The sequence below is a fragment of the Puma concolor genome, chromosome C1, assembly GCF_028749965.1.
Source record: "Puma concolor isolate L17-30 chromosome C1, mPumCon1.1.hap2, whole genome shotgun sequence".
Classification (NCBI taxonomy): domain Eukaryota; kingdom Metazoa; phylum Chordata; class Mammalia; order Carnivora; family Felidae; genus Puma; species Puma concolor.
Genome location: NC_141674.1, coordinates 79,443,771 through 79,465,809, shown reverse-complemented (window position 1 = coordinate 79,465,809; position 22,039 = coordinate 79,443,771). Strand labels below are relative to the sequence as shown.

The following is a 22,039-nucleotide window of genomic DNA, read 5'->3' as shown; positions in this document are numbered from 1 at the left end:
TGTATAAACTCAAAAATCAGAATTTCAAAATATTACAGAATCAATCCATGGTCTAGTATATTAGAAATATTCGGTAAATCCTGTGACCTTTGCAAAGGGCAAGTAAATTTTCAAAAAGGTATTTCAAAAGACAGTAGTAACTTCCAAAAGATGTAAAAATCTGAACAAAAAAATCTACCCACTATGAAGCACTGTCTTAGTTGACCCTGACCTTTCCTCATACTTTTCACACTGAGTTGAGACAATTGGGCCAATGTAGTCAATTTCATAGCTACCTCTAAAAATTATTCTATTATTTAAACCTCTTCTCATCATATTCATTCCAATGTAAGGGTAGTTAGTGACTCTACTCTTATCAAGAGTGAATTTCTCTACACTCTAGACCTCAGCTCTTCCCCTTTCAGGGACTTAACTCTATCTTCTATACTTTCAGTCTCTTCTCTACTGGTTTACAAATTCAATGGAAGTATCTCTTACTTTCTAAATATATGTAGTACTTAAGTTTGGATAGCAACTGTGGATATCAAAGTGTCTATCTGGTTCCAAAGTTTTAGATAAATGGTAATGGTTTAAATATTTTCTTAAATGTTTATTTATTTTTGAGAGACAGAATGCAAGTGGGGAGGGGCAGAAAGAGAAGGAGACACAGAATCCAAAGCATGCTCTGAACTGTTGGCAGAGCCCGACGCAGGGCTTGCCAATGTCGGACACTTAACCGACTGAGCCACCCACGTGCCCTGGTAAGAGTTTAAATAATAAGGGATTTATCTAAAAATCTAAGAGAATATATTCCATTACATAGTTTGCATAAATAGAGCTCAGAGGGCAAAGGATACCTGTATTTCTCACTTAAACAAAACCCTCCACTGATATGCTTTCCTCTCTCGTCCTTGCTTTTAAGACAAACTTAGCCACTTTTACACTTACCTACTCTTCCTCACCACCAATTAAAAAAAAGCAAAGACAGATTTTAGCCATACAGAAAAGTATACATAAACATCCATGTACTCCCAATCAAGCTTTAATGAATCTTCTTTTTTTTGTTTCATGTAGCATTTTTTACTTTAAGCAAACATTATAGACATTACAGAGCTGAGGTCCCTGTGTCCCTTCCAAATCCCATTCCCCTGACTTCTTCCAAAGGTAACCGTAGTCTTTTTTTTTTTATTACAAAACATTTTGTATGTTCACATGTTCACCTAAACCCACAAGTAATACATCCCAGTTCACTTATTCCAAGAGGCACATTATTTTCATCATTTTAACACCTCTAAAATTGGTATGTATTTTATAATTAATGGTATATAATAGTTTCACGGTGATATTTTTCTTACTGATTACCTAAATAATGATGCACCTGAAGATCTGTGTAATCTTATATTCAATAAAACATCATAGTTTCTTCCCATGTTTTTATACTTTATATGATCACCCTATATAATTTATAGCATCACACTATATATATCCTTCTGCAGATTGCTTTTATTCAGTATCATTCAAGATCTATGTTCATCTTTGTGACTATAGTTCATTTAAAAAAATTTTTTTTAATGTTTATTTTTGAGAGAGACAGAGACAGAATGTGAGTGGGTTAAGGGCAGAGAGAGAGGGAAACACAGAATCTGAAGCAGACTCCAAACTCTGAGCTGTCAGCACAGAGCTTGATGTAGGGCTCAAACTCACAAGCCGTGAGATCATGACCTGAGCCGAAGTCGGATGCTCAACCGACCGAGCCACCCAGGCACCCTGACTATAGTTCATTTTTTAAAATCTAGGGCATACTATTCTATTGCATGAAAATAGTATAATTTATTCTGTACATTTTTTATTTGATAGACATTGAGGTTGTTTCCAGCTAATACAAACATGTTGCAGTGAACATCCCAGTGCACAGCTTCTTGGCAGTATGTGGGAGAGTTTCTTTAAAATAAACAAGAGCTCTGTGCTGACAGCTCAGGCCCTGGAGCCTGTTTCGGATTCTGTATCTCCCTCTCTCTCTGACCCTCCCCGTTCATGCTCTGTCTCTCTGTGTCTCAAAAATAAGTAAACATTAAAAAAAAATGTGTTTATGTGCTCGCTTCAGCAGCACATATACTAAAAAAAAAAAATGTGGGGGCGCCTGGGTGGCGCAGTCGGTTAAGCATCCGACTTCAGCCAGGTCACGATCTCGCGGTCCGTGAGTTCGAGCCCCGCGTCGGGCTCTGGGCTGATGGCTCAGAGCCTGGAGCCTGTTTCTGATTCTGTGTCTCCCTCTCTCTGCCCCTCCCCCGTTCATGCTCTGTCTCTCTGTCCCAAAAAAATAAATAAACGTTAAAAAAAAAAAAATTAAAAAAAAAAATGTGTTTAAATAAACAAGAGCTGAACTGCTAAATACTTTCCAAAAGGTATTTCCAAGTTGAAGGTACAAGGTAGGAGCACCTTTAGCTTTATGAAATCTTTTTTATTAGTTTTTTTAAGTTTTTTTTTTTTTAATGTTTATTTACCTCTGAGAGAGAAAGACAGAGCACAGTGGGTGAGGGGCACAGAGAGAGGGAGACAAGACACAAAATCTGAAGGCGTCTCCAGGCTCTGAGCTGTCAGCACAGAATCCAAGGCAGGGCTAGCAACTCACAAACTGAGAGATTATGACCTGAGCCAAAGTCAGACACTTAACTGATTGAGTCACCCAGGCATCCCTAGTTTATTTATTTTTTGAGAGAGACAGCAAGCAAGTGAGCAACCGTGTGTGGGGGAGGGGCGGAGAGCAAGGGATACAGAGAATCCCAAGCAGGCTTCACACTGCGGACATTTTGAACTCACAAAATATGAGATCATAAACTGAGCAGAAATCAAGCATCTTGGATGCTTAACCAACTGAGCCACCCAAGCACCCCTGAAACCTTTTTTTAAAAAGTGGTACAGCAGCACTATCAATTTACATTCCCAACCAAAAATGTGTGTAAGTTTCTGCTGTACTACTACACCTTCACCCATGCTTAGAGAAAACAGTACATAATAATAAAATAACCTACTTCAGCCTCTCAACAATCTATAATGAAGTACCAAAAATGAGGCAGTCACAGGTTAAGTAACTTGTCTAAGATCTCATAGATTACAGGGAATATAACCTGTTTCCAAAAACTCTTAAGCATTTTGCACTACTACCTCTGGCATGGCATTCAATCTAGCAGGTCGTAGCACTACAGTGTTTGGGTTTAAATTCTCACTGTACCACTTTCTGTGTGTTCTCAATCTATCTCAAATTCAGTTTCTTCATCTGTAAAATGAGGATGTTGTCAATATTCTATGATTGTTTGAAGAGTAAACGAGTTATACACTTAAAGCACTTAGAAAAGTATTTCCATATAGTGAATGCTAAGTTATTATAATTATCACCAAATTAAAAACTTATGCCCATCTAATAGTGTTAAGTGATTGTATTTTTACAACCTCATTGTAATTTTTTTTAAATTTTTTAACATTTATTCATTTTGAGAGACAGAGTGCAAGTGGGGGTAGGGTAGAGAGAGAGGGAGAAACAGAATCCGAAGAAGGCTCCAGGCTCTCAGCTGTCAGCACAGCACCAATGTGGGGCCCGAACTCACCAACAGAGATCATGACCTGAGCCAAAGTCTGACACTTAACCATTCCATACAGTTTTTGAAGTTTTATTCAAGGTAACTTAATGCAGGAGAGGGGTGGTGGGGAGAGGAGATATCCACCAGCAAAAATTCACATAGCACTGCAGCTATTCTCTACAAAGTCCAGACCTTAGCCTATAGGTTTAATAAAGCAAGGGGACACATGGAGTGGAGTGGGAAGAGCACTGTAGTGAGATCAAAGGGTTTTGTATGTATTTCAAAGATTGCATGCACCTGACAGCTAACCTTTAATCAAACCTTGAGGCATTACCTGTATGTCAGAAAGGGAAAAGACTATGTTATTTCTTATAGATTCCTGGGAGGCCAAAGCAAGCCTCTCCTCATCCCTACCTTGATGGGCATTTCTAAAAGGTATGTATATTAATCTCCAAGGGTCCTGGAACACATAAGCCCCAAGAGAGGTAATCCAGTGAACATGAACAAGATGGAAGGCCAAAGATAGAGTCAGTATTGTCAGTACTCCTACAAGTTCAAAGCTGGGATCTAATTATTAAAATCAATAATTAATTCTCCCAGCCACAGTTTTTGAACTTTTTTGTTTTTTAAATTTCAAACAGGTACTCCTTAATGCAGATTCTCCAATTTTTGATATTTTGCCACAACTGCCCATGTCTCTCACTTGAGAGATTTTTTTGTACTGAACTACATTCTAGAGTAATTAGTAACCTTCACCTTTATTTTATTTTAATATTTTTTTAATGTTTATTCACTTTTTGAGAGACAGAGAAGAGTGTGAGCAGGGCAGGAGCAGAGAGAGAGAGGAAGACACAGAATCTGAAGCAGGCTCCAGGCTCTGAGCTGTCAGCCCAGAGCCGAATGCGGGGCTTGAATTCACGAACCGTGAGATCATGACTTGAGCCAAAGTCAGACACTTAGCTGACTGAGCCACCCAGGTGTCCCAGTAACCTTCACCTTTAATACTTTAGTACGTATCCTAAGAACACAGACAATGCCTCATATAACCATAACTATCAAATACAAGAAATCTGAAACTGTTACAACACTATTATCTAATGTACAATTCACATGTAAGCTTTATCAATTATTCCAATAATGTTCTTTACAGACCTTTTTTTTCCTTCTGATCTAGGATCACACACTGCTTTTAGTTATCATAAATCTTTAGTTTCTTTAATCTGTAATATCTCAGCTGTTTGTTAAGTCTTTCATGACACTGGCTTTTTTTTTTTTTACAATAATAGCTTAAATTTATTGAACATCTATTATGTGCCACAGAGAGTTTTAGCTGCTTTACATACCTAATCAAAGAGTCACAACTCATTAAACTGGACATTATCCTTATCTTATCTGTAACTAGGACCCAGAAAGATAACACAATATTTTCAAGGCATGCCCTCATAGTTACTAAGTAGTAAACCTAATGTATGAATCTAAGAAGGAGGTGGACTTAACCACTGGACTACTGATACAAAATTAGATGTCAGACAAGATACATAAAAAACATGTGCGTTTAGAATCATGCTATGCATGGGGTGCCTGGGTGGCTCAGTCAGTTAAGCATCCAGCTTCTACTCAGGTCATGATCTCACAGTTCGTGGGTTCTAGCCCAGCACTGGGCTCTGTGCTGACAGCTCAGAGCCTGGAGCCTGCTTCAGATTGTGTGTCTTCCTTTCTCTCTGCCCCTCCCGTGCTTATGTTCTGTCTCTGTCTCTCAAAAATAAATAAACATTTTAAAAAAAAATCATGCTATGCAAATAATTTTTTTCTTATAGGGAAATATGGGCATTTTCTGTTTAGTAAATAGTAAAACATACACACACACACACACACACACACACACACACACACAGGTTACTCAAAGGTCTACTCTGACACTGCTATTGAAGAGTCACACGAATGAGATCTTCAACAGCCAGAAACTGATGGTCAATTCTGTGTTTTCTGTGAAGCCCTGGATTCAATGACTCTACCTTCTTTTACTTCCCAATGTGATCAAGTATATAACCCATGACTAATACTGACATAAATGTGCAGCAGCCACTCAAGCTATTTGGAAGTTGCTTATCACTACAACATGATTTTCTCATCCTGCTTCCCCTCTCTTTTCTCAACTACCTACTATTTCTTAAGCCTATGTACTTCACCGTGAGAGAAACACATCAAACTAGGGTTCTCTTCTGCTCTCCAGATGATGTGTACCCAGTGAGAAATTCAGTAAATCAGTGAATAAATGCTGCTAAATATTTGCTTAACCTTGTCTGTTTCCTCATGAGGAGATTCAGGCTATTCATTCTGGGGAGCACACTCCTCCATAAATGACATAGTACCCCTCTTATTATATACCACATATAAAAACACATGATGGCAGTCTGTCCAAAACCTTGGTGGGTTTTTTGTTTTGTTTTGTTTTGTTCTGTTTTGTTTTTTTTGGGAGACTGAGAGAGAGAGAGAGAGAGAGAGCCAGAGAGAGAGAAGGAGGGAGAATCTTAAGCAGGCTCCATGCCCAGCTCGGAGCCCAACTTGGTACTGGATCCAACCACACTGGGATCACGACCTGAGCCAAAATCAAGAGTTAGACGCTTAATCGACTTAACCACCCAGGCATCCCCACCTTAACTTACTGATTCTTCCATTATTTCCTCTTATTCGTAATGCTACCTCTTACATATCAAGTTTCTACTGTGTGTATGTTTGCTAAAAAGGGTCTGTTCTATACCACTGATATTTTTTGGTTTATTCCTATACCAACATCACATTGACTTAATTAACTTCAGAAGTCCTGGTGTCTATAGGCATGCTCTCCACCTTGGTCTACAGCTTCAAAATTGCCTCCTTTATTCTTGGACCTTGGCTCTTCGGTATAGTATTTACAGTCCGTTCGTTAAGTTTTACCAAAAATCTGTTGGGATATTGATGGGAATTATATCAAATGTATCAATTATTTTGGGAAAAAGTGACACTTTTATATTAGGGTTCCTTTCAGAAAAATGGTATCTACTTCATTTTAGTATACATGCTGCCAAAGTGAGCAATGGGGTATACTTCATTAGGTAGATCTTTTAAGACTTGCAACCAAATTTTATAATTTTCTCCACTGGATTAATCATGTCTTTTATTCTGATGTTTTGACATCTGGAACTTCACTCACCCTAGGAAGACTGGCCCTCCCTCCCAAGGTTAGCCAATTCTTAGAGACAGTAAACTACTCACCTGGAAGTGTACCTTTCATAAACAAACTAATCAATCCAGAGCCTCCTCCTCACTCCTCTATTTGGTTCTTACACTCAGGACCAATAATCCCCTATCCTACTTACCTCAGGACCAGGTACCACACAACTCAGGACAGCCTTACACTACAGCCCGCTGAGATTATTCATACTAGCCAATCCTAAACCTGCCTTCCCTGCTTTCACTGTGCCTTCCCACACAAACCACAAAAACATCTATTTTCCTCCCAAATCCCTCAGTCTCCTGACCAACCCTGATGCTTCCCTGTGTGGCCCCCTACATGGCCTGTCATGTCTCCTGTTTCTAGGGATTTGTGACTATAAAAACTCCTTCTGCATGACAGTCATTTCCATGCCTGTGTGTCTCACCACACCTGATGAAAGCAAATCTGAGCACATTTTTAAATCTTCATTAAGATTGTACATATTTTCTGTATATTTTTTCTTATTTAACTAATAGTTTTTATTTTAATGTTTTACTAAGTAGAGAAGTCTTAAGTAAATGAGTTTTTATATATGTATACATCCACAAAATTACTATCCAGATCAAATACAGAATATTCAAGTACCCAAAAGACTCCCTCCAACATTCTTTACTCAAAAAGGTAAACACTACTTGGAGTTTTTAATACCATATATTAAAGAATATATGAATCAAGAATTTTACCTATTCTTGATTTCTTATGGAAATGTACTATATTTTGCACCTGGCTTCTTTTGCTTACATTATCTATGATATTCATTCACTTATGTTGTTAATAGTTTTAGTTGCTCTTTTCCATGAGTGTATATGTTCCATAATGTGAATATAACACAATTTATTTATTCTATTATTAACATTTAGCAATTATGAATGAAACTACTTTGAACACTCTTGCACCTATCCTTTGATAGATACAGGCATTCATTTCTGATCTAAATGCTAGATCACAGGGTGACTTATGTTAGCTTTAGCAGATAATGGCAAAGTTTTCCAAAGTGTTTCTACCAATTTACACTCTTAGAAATATATGAGAATTGTAGGGGCTCCACAAGTTTGCCAAAACTTGATATTGTGAGTCATTTTCATTTTAGCCACTGTGGGCCATAATGGGCCTGTTTCCTTTTGTCATCACCCTTGTTTTGTTTATTACTTTCTTGTAGGAAAATCTTTAACTATTGATTCAATATCTTTAATAGCTATATTTCCATCCAGGTTTTCAATTTATTAAGTTAGTTCTGTTAAATTATATTTTGTTGAGTAATCATTTATTGAGTCCAAATTTTCATATTTATCATTCTAAAATGGTTCATGGTATTTGGTCTTATTTCTTTCTTTTTTTTTTTTTTTAATGTTTATTTCTTGAGAGAGAGAGAGAGAGAGAAAGAGAATGTGAATAGGGGAGGGGCAGAGAGAAAGGGAGACCCAGAATCCAAAGCAGGCTTCAGGCTCCAAGCTGTCAGCACAGAACCCAACACCGGGCTCAAACCCACAACCACAAACCATGAGGTCATGACCTGAGCTGAAGTTGGACACCCAACCGACTGAGTCACCCAGGCACCCCTTTCTTAAATCATAGCTAAATCTATACTTTAGAAGTCCTTTTTAATCCCAATATTGTTTTTTGTGCTTTGTCTCCTTGATTAATTTTGTCTGATGCCCATTAGTTTGGCCATTATGAAAAGAACCAGATTTAGGTTTTGGTGATTTTCTCTATGGTTTCCTTGTTTTCTATTCGATCATTTAATCCTATATTATTTCAATACTTCTATTTCCTATTTTTCTTTTGATGATTTCTTCAACTGTCCTTTTCCTGACTACATAAATTGGATGTTTTAGCTCATTCATTTTCATGCATATATTAATTTCAATATATGCATAGGAGACTAAAAATTTCCCTCTAAGAATATCTTTGGTGTCAGCCCACAAGCTGTGGTATTTTTTATATCGCTCTGTTCTAAAAGTTTTTTTTTTAATTTTTTAAAAATGTTTATTTATTTTTGAGAAAGAGAGACAAGAGTGTGAGTGGGAGAGGGACAGAGAAAGAAGGAGACACAGAATCCAAAGCAGGCTCCAGGCTCTGAGCTGTCAGCATAGAGCCCAATGAGGGGCTTGGACTCACGAACCACGAGATCATGACCTGAGCCAAAACTGGACACTTAACTGACTGAACCACTGAAGCGCCTCAAAAGTTTTCTAATTTTTGTCCTAATTTCTTCAATGGTCCGTAAGTAGCAGGAAAGCTGGCTTTAAATTTCTAAAAATACATGATTTGGGGGGGGGTTACATTCTAACTTAATTGTACTACAGTCTGAGAAGGTAATATACACAACATCAATCTTTTGGTGTTTGTTGAAACTCATACTTTCTGGCATAGTGAGGTAAAGATTATAAATGTTCTAGAAGTGCTTGAAAGAATATGACTTTTCAAACTGTTGGGTATAGGGTTCCATAAATACATACATTAGATCAAGATTACTAGTTGTCATTCAACTCTTCAATTTCTTGCTTTCATGTTACTAATCTAATAATTCCTAGTAAATGTGTAAGAATGTTACCTGTATGATTAAAGGTTTGCTCATTACCATGTGAAATTTTATTTTCTTTATATATTTCTGGGCTTGACTATTAGATACATGTAAGTTTAGAATCTTTACAGGCTCCTGGTTAGATATTATTTAAACCTTATATAAGAGTCTTCTTTTTAAACTTTATTTGAGAGAGAGAGAGAGAGAGAGAGAGAAAGCAAGCAGGGGAGAGGGCAGAGGGAGAGAGAGAGAGAAAGAAAGAAAGAAAGAGAGAGAGAGAATCGTAAGCAGGCTCCACACTCAGCACAGAGCCTGATGTGGAGCTTGATATGATGACCTGGGATTATGACCTGAGCTGAAATCAGGAGTCTGACACTCAACCAACTGGGCCACCCATATAAGAGTCATTTTTATGCTCAACATCACTCATCATCAGGGAAATACAAATCAAAACCACAATGAGATACCACCTCACACTGGTCAGAATGGCTAAAATTAACAACACAGGAAAATAACAGATGTTGGTGAGGATGCAAAGAAAAAGGAACCCTTTTACATTTTTGGTGGTAATGGAAACTGGTGCAGCCACTCTGGAAAAAGTATGGAAGTTCCTCAAAAAGGAAAAAACTAGAACTATCCTACAACCCAGCAACTGCACTACTATACTTAGTATAGGTAAATACTTTTATCCAAAGTATACAAAAATACAGATTCAAAGGGGTACATGCACCCTGATGTTTAAAGCTGCATCAACAATAGCCAAACTATGGAAAGAGTCCAAACGTCCATTGACTGGATGTCCACTGACTTTATCCATGAATGGATAAAGAAGAGGTGTATATACATACAATGGAAAATTACTCAGCCATCAAAGATAATGAAATCTTGCCATTTGCACTGATATAGATGGAGCTAGAGTGTATTATGGTAAGCAAAATAAGTCAAAGAAAAATACAATATGATTTCACTCATATTGTAATTGGAATTGAAGAAACAAAACAGATGAACACAGAAAAAAAAAGAGGTAAACCATACAACAGATACTTAAGTATAGAGAACAAACTGAAGGTTGATGGAGGGAGGTGGCGGGGGGGGGGGTGGGAAATGGGTTAAATGAGTGATGGGTATTAAGGAGGGCACCTGTGATGAGCACGAGGTATTGTATGTAAGCGATGAATCACTAAATTCTACTAAAAATGAGTATTACACTGTATGTTAACTGGGATTTAAATAAAAACTTGAAAGAAAAAAATTTTTTGAAAACAAAAATGGAGACTATGATTTTATCCTGTGTAAAAAGCTGTTATAATTATATTATTATATTGCAAAATATTATTAAACTAAAAAATTTTAAATGTTTATTAGTTTAAATGTTAATTGACATTGATAGTTAAGGGTTCCTTAGTCAAGACTACCTACAAAACTTTATATTAAGACATGCTTTATACAAAATCAGGGCACCTGGATGGCTGAGTTGGCTAAGTATCTGGCTTTTGATTTCAGCTCAGGTCATGATCTCAAGGTTTGTAGGTTCAAGCCCTGTGCCAGGCTACACATTGATAGTGCAGAGCCTGCTTGGGAGTCTCTCCCTCTCTCTGCCCCTCCCCAATTTAGGTATGTGTGCACGCTCTCTCTCTCAAAATAAACTTAAAGAAAAAAAAAAAAACATGCTTTATACTTTCTTTTACTCACGAATATATTTACTCATGAATTTTATGTAGGAAATAATTTCAGAAAAAAGTAAATATCATTACATTGATAATCATTATCAGACTTCTAATCCCAATCCAGAATGCCAGTAACATGAAATTTTTAATGAAAAATGAAAAACTATTAACAGACAAAAAATCATTAAATTTTTCTACTGCTAAGTTTCTGAAATATTTTCATTTTAAAAACTAGCTACAGGGGTGCCTAGGTGGCTCAGTCAGTTAAGCATCCGACTCTCAATTTCCGCTCAGGTCATGATCTCACAGGTTGTGAGTTTCATCCCTGCATCGGGCTCTGTGCTGACAGCGCAGAACCTGCCTGGGATTCTCTCTCTCTCTCTCTCTCTCTCTCTCTCTCTCTCTCCTCCTGCCCCTCTCCTGCTCACTCTCTCACTCTCAAAAATAGATAAATAATTTAAAAGCAGATAATAAAAATTAGCTACAATTTAAAAAAGGTAATATATTCTTTTTCCCCCTACAAAAACAATTATCTGCTTTAAAACACATACCTCTTTCCTTGTTTACTTTGTTCAAGTAAGTCTACCTTTAACTTTATACATTCCTCTTGGGACTTCTGCAAACTCTGCTCCTTTTCAATCACCATTTTCTGGCTCTGCTCTAATTTATCTTCCGCCTCTCTATAAAATAAAGGAAAATATTTTTTAAAGGCTATTAAAGAGATTATTCCAGTTATGCAAGATAGCTCAACATTAGGAATTCTATCAGCTTAAATTAGCAAGGTAAGAGAAACCAAGATTTAGTAAGAAATAGAGAAAAGGCATATTTATCACTTATCAACTAAGAGTTTTTACAAGGAATAAAATGATACATATACAGTCAGATACTAGAAGCATAACCATACAGTTCAAAAATTAGGTAAGAATGACTATTATTACCACTATATCCAATGATTTTTCTGATAGTTACTAAAAGAAAAATGAAAAAGTACTAAATAGAAATTTTGAAAAGGAAAGACAATATTTTCTTTTTCTGCTAATATTATTAGCTGCCTGAAAAATCCAGGAGAATCAAAATGCAAAATTATTAAGGTAAAATAATATGACAACTAGTCCAATTACAAAATAATTACATTACACAAAGAGCAACAGCCTTCCTATATACCATCAATTAACAGAACATGAACAAATTCACAACAACCAAAAATATAAAATATCTAGGAATAAAATTACAACATCATGTGATACAAGGAAAATTACAAAATTCTGATGGTCACAAAAGATGACTTTAGTGTACATCAGAATAACTTGCAGGATTTACTAAAACACGTATTACTGGATCCCACCTCTCACAGTTTGTGATTCAGTAAGTTTGAGACAGAACCTGAGATCTACAATTCTAACAACTTCCCAGAAGATGCTAATACTGCTGGTCCCAGAACTACACTTTGGGAATCATCAAAATGGAATGATATGCTATTTACTATGCATATATTTCTCATTTTATTCAAAGCAAAAGGGGATAAATTATAAAGTGCCTGATTCCTTGTATTTTATTCTTAAACTCCCATTGAAGCACCAGTATATACTACTACATAGGGCAAGAAATGAATTAGTGCATATTCAATAAAAGCATGTAAATAAGCATCTCAGCTCATTTTATGTCTTTTTTTAGCCCCCGTAAAACACGTGCATCTTGGAGCCAAGAGGAGTTATGATGGACCACAGAACAGATTCCACAGGTCCTAAGATAGTCTCTAAGCCACTAGAAATTTATGGGGTGGGGAACAAGATTTCACAAGATATATCAAAAAGCACAAGTAGGAAGTAAAAACTTTAAAGCCATAAAAACTATATTTACCTCAAAACTTTATCTTGGGCTGAAACTTCTGCTTCCAAATTTATAATGTGTTCTTCCAAGATAGGCACACTGGCTGCCTGTTGTTGAACAGATTCAAGCATAGAAACCTAGAACAAAAAAGTAACTTTTAGCACATTTTCTTTCACAAAATAATCTACTTGATCCTTTGTTTCTTTTTCTGTTTGCGAGGGTGTTCAATATAAAGCCCCAATCATCGATCAAATGTGAAGCTCACCCTATCTCTTCCTTTGATCAACATTTACATGGGTGTGTCATCATCACAAGCCAATATCAGCATGTAAGCTCCAGCCATTACCCTCAACTTAATATCCCAAGATAATTGATTAACTATTTGGGGGGGAATAAAGAATCTCTACTGAAACCAACCAGGAAGATAAATTTCACATAAACAGAAAATTCAATATAAAAGATAAAATTATAAAAAAGTAAATAAGAAAATACCTACTGAACCATTTTACAATTTAAGACCTAATTTTAGAATACATCTTACTAGAGAAAACTTAGAAAATACAAAAAGCAAAGTAATCCTACAACCTGGAAGATAAAAACAATATAGCAGGGTGGGAATCTACAACCTAAATGGTGTCTGGAAAGAATATCAATAAGGGACCTAATTATCCCTGAAAAAAGGAAGCATGAGGTCCAGGAAAGAAAACCCAGAATACAGCTAAAAATGTGCTGGTAAGTCAACCCTCCTTTTCCCATTCCTTTCAAAACACCAACAGTCCAGTGATAGCCTACCAGGAAGAGAGAGAAAATTTATTATCTAAGGAACTGAACAGGAAAGGTTTAGGACTATGTAGAACGATGAGCAGGGATGAAGTAGTTATAAACAAGCTGGTTGACATAAAACAGTTTCCAACTTCCTACAACATCTCATTTAGGGCTATCCCACAGGTGGGAAATCAAAGGATTCTTTGCTGGAAAAATTCAACAGCTCCAAAGAAAAAGGCCTCACATACTGATTTTGGGCAAAAGAGGCTGGGTATCTCCCTAGAAAAGATCCACCTCCCCAGGCATCACCAACATATGAAGTGCATTGGACAATAAACTTCACCTTTGTACAGAGAGCTTCCAAAGAGCATTTAAGTGCCTTTCTCTTAAATATAAAAAGGTAAAACATGAACATCTGAAAAAAAGGCTTCTAACGTAAAAAGTCAAAGGCCATAACAAAAGAAAAAGGCAACTGGCAGCAAGCAAGGCAAGTATGCACACACACATAGAAACACACATTAAATCTTAAGAAAGCTAAGTGAAGATACTGCATCAGGATGTTCTTCCAACCCCCCCCCCAAAAAAAGATTAAGAGAATATGGAAAAGCTCTGGAAAATGAAAAAAAAAAATCTGACAGCTAAAGTAAGATTCAATAAAGGTGTAGATGATAGCTTTGAGGAAATTTGAAAAGTATCATAAGAAGACAAGGAGATGGAAAACATGAAAAAAAACCTTAAAAGATTCAGAGGACCAAGTGAGGTAATCCAATATTCATCTAATAGGAAAAATAAAAGAGAACAGAAGGAAGAAAAGCAGATAGGTGTAAATGGGCCTTAACATACAAAGGTAGACACATAAGGGTAGTAGCAGACCTAGCTACTGAAACTTGGCAGGCCAGAAAGGAATGGCATGAAATCTTCAATGTGATGAACAGGAAAAATATGCAGCTGAGAATCCTTTATCCAGCAAGTCTGTCATTCAGAATAGGAGAGATAAAGGTTTTCCCAAACAAACAAAACTTAAGGAATTCATTACCACTAAACCAGCCCTACAAGAGATTCTAAGGGGGACTCTGTGAGTGAAATGTTGCAAGGACCACAAAGTACCAGAGACATCACTACAAACATGAAACCTACAGATAACACAATGACACTAAACCCATATCTTTCAATAATAACACTAAATGTAAATGGACTAAAAGCTCCAACCAAAAGACATAGAGTATCAGAATGGATAAAAAAAAACAAGACCCATCTATTTGCTGTCTACAAGAGACTGATTTTAGACCTGAGGACATCTTCAGATTGAAAGTGAGGAGATGGAGAACTATCTATCATGCTACTGGAAGTCAAAAGAAAGCTGGAGTAGCCATAATTATCAGGCAAACTAGACTTTAAATTAAAGGCTGTAACAAGAGATGAAGGGCAATATATAATTACAGTGTCTATCCATCAGGAAGAGCTAACAATTATAAATGTCTATGCACCAAATTCAGCAGGACCCAAATATATAAAACAATTACTCACAAACATAAGCAACCTTATTGATAAGAATGTGGTAATTGCAGGGGACTTTAATATTCCACTTAAAACAATGGATAGATCATCTGGACAGAGAATCAGTAAAGAAACAATGGCCCTGAATGATACATTGGACCAGATCAACTTGACAGATATTTAGAACTGCATCCCCAAACAACAGAATATACTTTCTTCTCAAGTACATGCAGAACATTCTAAGACAGATCACATACTGGGTCACAAAACAGCCCTTAATAAGTATAAAAGAATTAAGATCATACCATGCACACTTTCAGACCACAATGCTATGAAACTTGAAATCAACCACAGGAAAAAGTCTGGAAAACCTCCAAAAGCATGGAGGTTAAAGAACACCCTACTAAAGAATAAACTGGTCAACCAGGCAATTAGAGAAGGAATTTAAAAATATATGGAAATAAATGAAAATGAAAATACAACAACCCAAACACCTTGGGATGCAGCAAAGGCAGTCCTGAGACGAAAAAACATTGCAATCCAGGCCTATCTCAAGAAACAAGAAAAATCCCAAATACAAATTCTAACAGCACACCTAAAGGAACTAGAAGCAAAACAGCAAAGACACCCCAAATCCAGCAGAAGAAGAGAAATGATAAAGATTAGAGCAGAAATAAACAACATAGAACCCCCCCCCAAAAAAAACAAAAACAAAATAAAACAAAAAACAGTAGAGCAGATAAATGAAACCAAGAGTTGGTTTTTTGAAAAAATAAACAAAATTGATAAACCTCTAGCCAGGCTTCTCAGAAAGAAAAGAGAGAGGACCCAAATAGATAAAATCATGAATGAAAATGGAATTACTACAACCAATCCCTCAGAAATACAAGCAATTATCAGGGAATACTATGAAAAATTATATGCCAACAAAATTGACAACCTGGAAGAAATGGACAAATTCCTAAACTCCCACATACTTCCAAAACTCAAACGGAAAGAAATGGAAAATTTGAACAGACCCATAATCAGCTAAGAAATTGAAATCAGTTATCAAAAATCTCCCAACAAATAATCCTGGACCAGATGGCTTCCCAGGAGAATTCTACCTGACATTTAAAGCAGAGTTAATACCTATCCTTCTCAAGCTGTTCCAAAAAACAGAAATGGAAGGAAAACTTCTGGACTCATTCTATGAAGCCAGCATGACCTCAATTCCTAAACTAGACAGAGACCCCACAAAAAAGGAAAATTACAGGCCAATATCCCTGATGAACATGGATGCAAAAATTCTCAACAAGATACTAGCAAGTCGAATTCAACAGCATATGAAAACAATCATTAAGCATGATCAAGTGGGATTCATTTCTGGGCTGCAGGGCTGGTTCAATATTTGCAAATCAATCAGTGTGATATATCACATTAATAAAAGAAAGGATAAGAACCATACAATCCTGTCAATAGATGCAGAAAAAGCAGCTGACAAAATACAGCATCGTTTCTTAATAAAAACCCTCAAGAAACTCAGGATAGAAGGAACAAATCTAAACATCATAAAAGCCATATATGACAACAGCTAAATCATCCTCAATGGGGAAAAACCGAGAGCTTTCGCCCTGAGATCAGGAACACGACAGGGATTTCCACCCTCACTGCTGTTGTTTAACATAGTGTTGGAAGTCCTAGCATCAGCAGTCAGACAACAAAATGAAATCAAAGGCATCAAAAGTGGCAAAGATGAAGTCAAACTTTCACTATTTGCAGACGACATGATACTCTACATGGAAAATCCAACAGACTCCACCAAAAGTCTGCTAGAACTGATACATGAATTCAGCAAAGTCGCAGGGCACAAAATCAATGTACAGAAATCGGTTGCATTTTTATACACCAATAATGAAGCAAAAGAAAGAGAAATCAAGAAACGGATCCCATTCACAATTGCATCAAGAACCATAAAATGCATAGGAATAAACCTAGCCAAAGATTTAAAATATATGTATGCTGAAAACTATAGAAAGCTTATGAAGGAAATTGAAGAAGACACAAAGAAATGGAAACACATTCCATGCTCATGGATTGGAAGAATATTGTTAAAATGTCTATACTACCCAAAGTAATCTACACATTCAATGCAATCCCAATCAAAATTGCACCAGCATTCCTCTCAAAGCTAGAACAAGCAATCCTAAGATTTGTATGGAACCACAAAAGACCCCAAATAGCCAAAGTAATACTGAACAAGAAAACCAAAACAGGAGGCATCACAATCCCAGATTTTAGTTTCTGCTACAAAGCTGTAATCATCAAGACAGCACAGTATTGTCACAAAAACAGACACATAGACCAATGGAATGGAATACAGACCATAGAATTGGACCAACAAATGTATGGCCAACTAATCTTTGACAAAGCTGGAAAGAGTATCCAATGGAAAAAAGATAGTCTCTTTAACAAATGGTGCTGGGAGAACTGGACAGCAACATGCAGAAAAATGAAACTAGACTACTTTCTTACGCTATTCACAAAAATAAACTCAAAATGGATAAAGGACCTGAATGTGAGACAGGAAACCATCAAAACCCTAGAGGAGAAAGCAGGAAAAAACCTCTCTGACCTCAGCTGCAGGAATTTCTTACTTGACTCATCTCCAAAGGCAAGGGAATTAAAAACAAAAATGAACTACTGGGACCTCACCAAGATAAAAACTTCTGCACTGCAAAGGAAACAGTCAACAAAGCTAAAAGGCAACCGACAGAATGGGAAAAGATATTTGCAAATGACATATCGGATAAAGGCCTAGTATCCAAAATCTGTAAAGAAGTCACCAAACTCCACACCCGAAAAACAATCCAGTGAAGAAATGGGAAGAAGACATGAATAGACACTTTTCTAAAGAAGACATCCAGATGGCCCAAAGACACATGAAAAGATGCTCAATGTCACTCCTCATCAGGGAAACACAAATCAAAACCACACTAAGATACCACCTCATGCCAGTTCGAGTGGCTAAAATGAACAAATCAGGAGACTACAGATGCTGAAGAGGATGGGGAAAAACGGGAACCCTCTGGCACTGTTGGTGGGAATGCAAACTGGTGCAGCTGCTCTGGAAAACAGTGTGGAGGTTCCTCAAAAAATTAAAAATAGATCTACCCTATGACCCAGCAATAGCATTGCTAGGAATTTACCCAAGGGATACAGGAGTGCTGATGCATAGGGGCACTTGTACCCCAATGTTTATAGCAGCGCTTTCAACAATAGCCAAATTATGGAAAGAGCCCAAATGTCCATCAACTGATGAATGGATAAAGATGTGTTTTATCTATACAATGGACTACTACTTGGAAATGAGAAAGAATGAAATCTGGCCATTTGCAGCAACGTGGATGGAACTGGAGGGTATTATGCTAAGTGAAGTAAGTCAGGCAGAAAAGACAGTTACCATATGTTTTCACTCATATGTGGATCCTGAGAAACTTAACAGAGAACCATGGGGGAGGGGAAGGGAGGAAAAAAAAGTTACAGAGAGGGAGGGAAGAAACCATAAGAGACTCTTGGATACTGAGAACAAACGGAGGGTTGATGGGGGTTGGGGAGAGGGAAAGTGGTGATGGGCATTGAGGAGAGCACCTGTTGGGATGAGCACTGGGTGTTGTATGGAAACCAATCCAACAATAAATTATATTTAATATAAAAAATAATAAAAATAAAAATAAACATTTAAAAATAAATAAAAATTTTTAAATAAAAAATACAAAGGAAGATAAATAAGTTGTATTTCCTTCATACAAGAAATAAAACTACATAAATTGATAATCTTAAGATTTTAAGAAGCTATGACTTATGTAAATGTACACACTATACAAGCTACCCTAAATCATTTTCAGATATTAAATTCATATAAAATTGATTTCATAACATGTTGATACTATATTATCATAACAAAAGTTATTATACATAACACATTAAGGCAAAACATGGAATATTTTTCCAATTATAAATCTTAAAATGCTTCCAGTTAATTTCTACTTGCATAGTCACACTTCAAGAAACATACTTTTGCTCTTGACTGTGTTAATTCAAAGTGGACAGATTCCATTTTAGTCATTAAAGAATGATTCTGTGAGACCAAACAAGCATTTTGTTGCCTAAGTTTGTTAAGTTTTTCTCGAAGACTTCTGATCTCCTGATCCATGGAGGTAGATGAAAAAGACATCTGAAAAATGAAAAAGAGCAAGCTATGTTGCATTATTTCATTATATGTAATTAATGGAAAACTGTAAACAATTATCAGTAAAATGTCTACATAGCTCAGAAAATGAGTTAAGATGTTTAGTAAGTGTGGTTGAGGACGTGTGGGACAGTAAGCGCTCTCCTCCACTGTGGTGAACACGTACATAAATAAGTATAGTTTAGAAAACAATGGTACACTTTGGGAAAGGTCTTAGTATTACCAGTAAAGTTCAACATACTAAGACTCAACAATATTACCCCTGGGTATAAATTTAAAACTTTTGCAGTGGGGGGCGCCTGGGTGGCTCAGTAGGTTAAGTGGCCGACTTCGGCTCAGGTCATGATCTCACTGCTCTTGAGTTCCAGCCCTGCGTCAGGCTTTGTGCTGACACCTCAGAGCCTGGAGCCTGCTTTGGATTCTGTGTCTCCCTCTGTCTCTGCTCCTCCCCTACTCACAGTCTGTCTCTCTCAAAAATAAATAAACATTAAAAAAATTTTTTTTACACCTGAAAATATAAAAATATTCATACTAAATTTCCCCATAAGAGACAATAAATGGAAAAAAACCAAACGACTGTCAACAATAAAATGTATAATGGATAAATTCTTTAAACCAACTCTTCATTTCAGCTAGGGTCATGATCCCAGGGTCATGGGATTGAGCCCCGTTTTGGGCGCTAGACCGAGCATGGAGCCTGCTTAAAATTCTCTCTCCCTCTGCCCTTCTCCCACCTTGTGCTCTCTCCCTCTGAAATAAAAAATAAATTAAAAAAATAAAAATAAAAAAGTAAACTGTACACAAATTTTTATTATACTTTTAAATATATATTTTATAATAAATTAATTTTCTAGAAGGTTGAGGTTTTCAAGACATAATTTTTTTTTAAAAAAGTAATATACTTATGCAATTCAAAAGTCAAAACTATACAAAACATACAGAAGCCTCATTCCCATTTTTAGTAGATAGGTAACCATTTTTATAAGTTTCTTATTTATAAAACACCAATCACACAGCAAAAAAAAAAAAAAAATAGGGAACTGCTTATACAGTTATTAACTACAGAGTTATTAAGTTATGGTCTTAACTAAGCCCAGTCTTCTAGTGTTTCCACATTCATTTGCAAGCAATACAAATTACCCACTCCCAGACTGACTTATGCAAAATCTAGCATTCTAATTATGTCATTCTGTACCTTGCATTTTTTAAACTATATATCCTGCCAATCTCTCCACAATCAATATAGTTGGAAAGTCCTATTCTTTTATTCTCTTCCCCACCTCAGCTGCAGTTTCCATTGCATGTTTATTCAACTAATCCCCTATTACTGGACACTTGAGGTATTTCTAATCTTCTGTTATAACAAACAATGTTTCATTTTGTACTTATGCAGGCATACCTGTCAGGTATTTTTCTAGAAATGGGATTTCCACATCAAGAGTAAACGTATTTGTGATTTTGGGAAACATTACCGAATAACCCTCCACAGGGGCTATATCATTTTGCATTCCTACCAGCAATGTATGAGAACACCTATCTCCTTCTAATTTCACCACAAAATACGGTATCAAACATCTGGATGTTTTAACAATCTGATAGGTTAAGAACTGGTACCTAAGTATAGTTTCACTGTGAATTCCTTTTATTATGAATGAGAATGAACACCTTTTTATTGGTTTGAAGATCATTTTAATTTCCTTTTTCACACATATCTATTGCCCATTTTTCTATCGGATTGTTTACCTTTTCTTCTTTCTAGAAGCTCTTCCCATATTAAAGAGATTACCCCTTTGTCTTTAACAGGCATTACCAATATTTTCCCCCTCCAATTTATCATCTGTCTTTTGATTTTGCTTAAGGTAAAACACAATGATTTCAAATAAAGCATATATGTAACAAAACTGAGCAGCAATTTGAGTTAGGATAGAGGTCAATTTTCCAGTTTGTAAAAAAAAATTTTTTTGCCCCCAGAATTACATAATCTTTGTAGACATGGAATTTGAATTTATTTTCTAAATTGCTGGCTCACACTGCTTCATTAAGTAGCTTCCTTACAAAAAGAAAACCTCTTGGGGCATACTGGGTAGCTCAGTCAGTTAAACATCTGACTTTTGATTTCAGCTCAGGTCATGATCTCACGGTTCATGAGTTTGAGCCCCACATGGGGCTCCACGCTGACAGTGTGGAGCCTGCTTAGGATTCTTTCTCTTTCCCTCTCTCTCTGCCTCTCCCCCACTTGTGCATGTGCATGTTCTCTCTCTCTCTCAAAATATCTAAATAAACGTAAAAAAAAAAAAAAAGAAAAAACATCTCAATTGTTAGCTTTCTGAAGTGGGAAGACAAATTTTTATTCAAAAAGATGATGAAGGGGCGCCTGGGTGGCGCAGTCGGTTAAGCATCCGACTTCAGCCAGGTCACGATCTCGCGGTCCGTGAGTTCGAGCCCCGCGTCGGGCTCTGGGCTGATGGCTCAGAGCCTGGAGCCTGTTTCGGATTCTGTGTCTCCCTCTCTCTCTGCCCCTCCCCCGTTCATGCTCTGTCTCTCTCTGTCCCAAAAATAAATAAACGCTGAAAAAAAAAAAAAAATTAAAAAAAAAAAAAAAAAAGATGATGAAGTGCATATGCAACTGTATCTATATATGCATGCTGGCAGTGAGGCAATAGAGCATAGGAAGAGAGGGGAAAGGGAGATTAAAGGGTTGAGTAAGGAAGA

The 22,039-nt window shown here is 36.6% G+C and overlaps 1 protein-coding gene across 7 annotated transcripts in view; it reads right to left on the bottom strand.

The window, feature by feature from the left end:
- The window catches only part of CCDC18 (coiled-coil domain containing 18), a 116,686-nt gene that overhangs the window by 90,457 nt on the left and 4,190 nt on the right, over window positions 1-22,039 (bottom strand). For all 7 annotated transcript variants that reach the window (XM_086717577.1, XM_086717573.1, XM_086717578.1 and 4 more), the window contains 3 exons: window positions 19,154-19,312; window positions 12,865-12,971; window positions 11,556-11,684 (listed from right to left, as the gene is read on the bottom strand). In XM_086717577.1, the coding sequence (XP_086573703.1) occupies window positions 11,556-11,684; window positions 12,865-12,971; window positions 19,154-19,312 (395 nt within the window). The remainder of the gene's footprint in view (window positions 1-11,555; window positions 11,685-12,864; window positions 12,972-19,153; window positions 19,313-22,039) is intronic.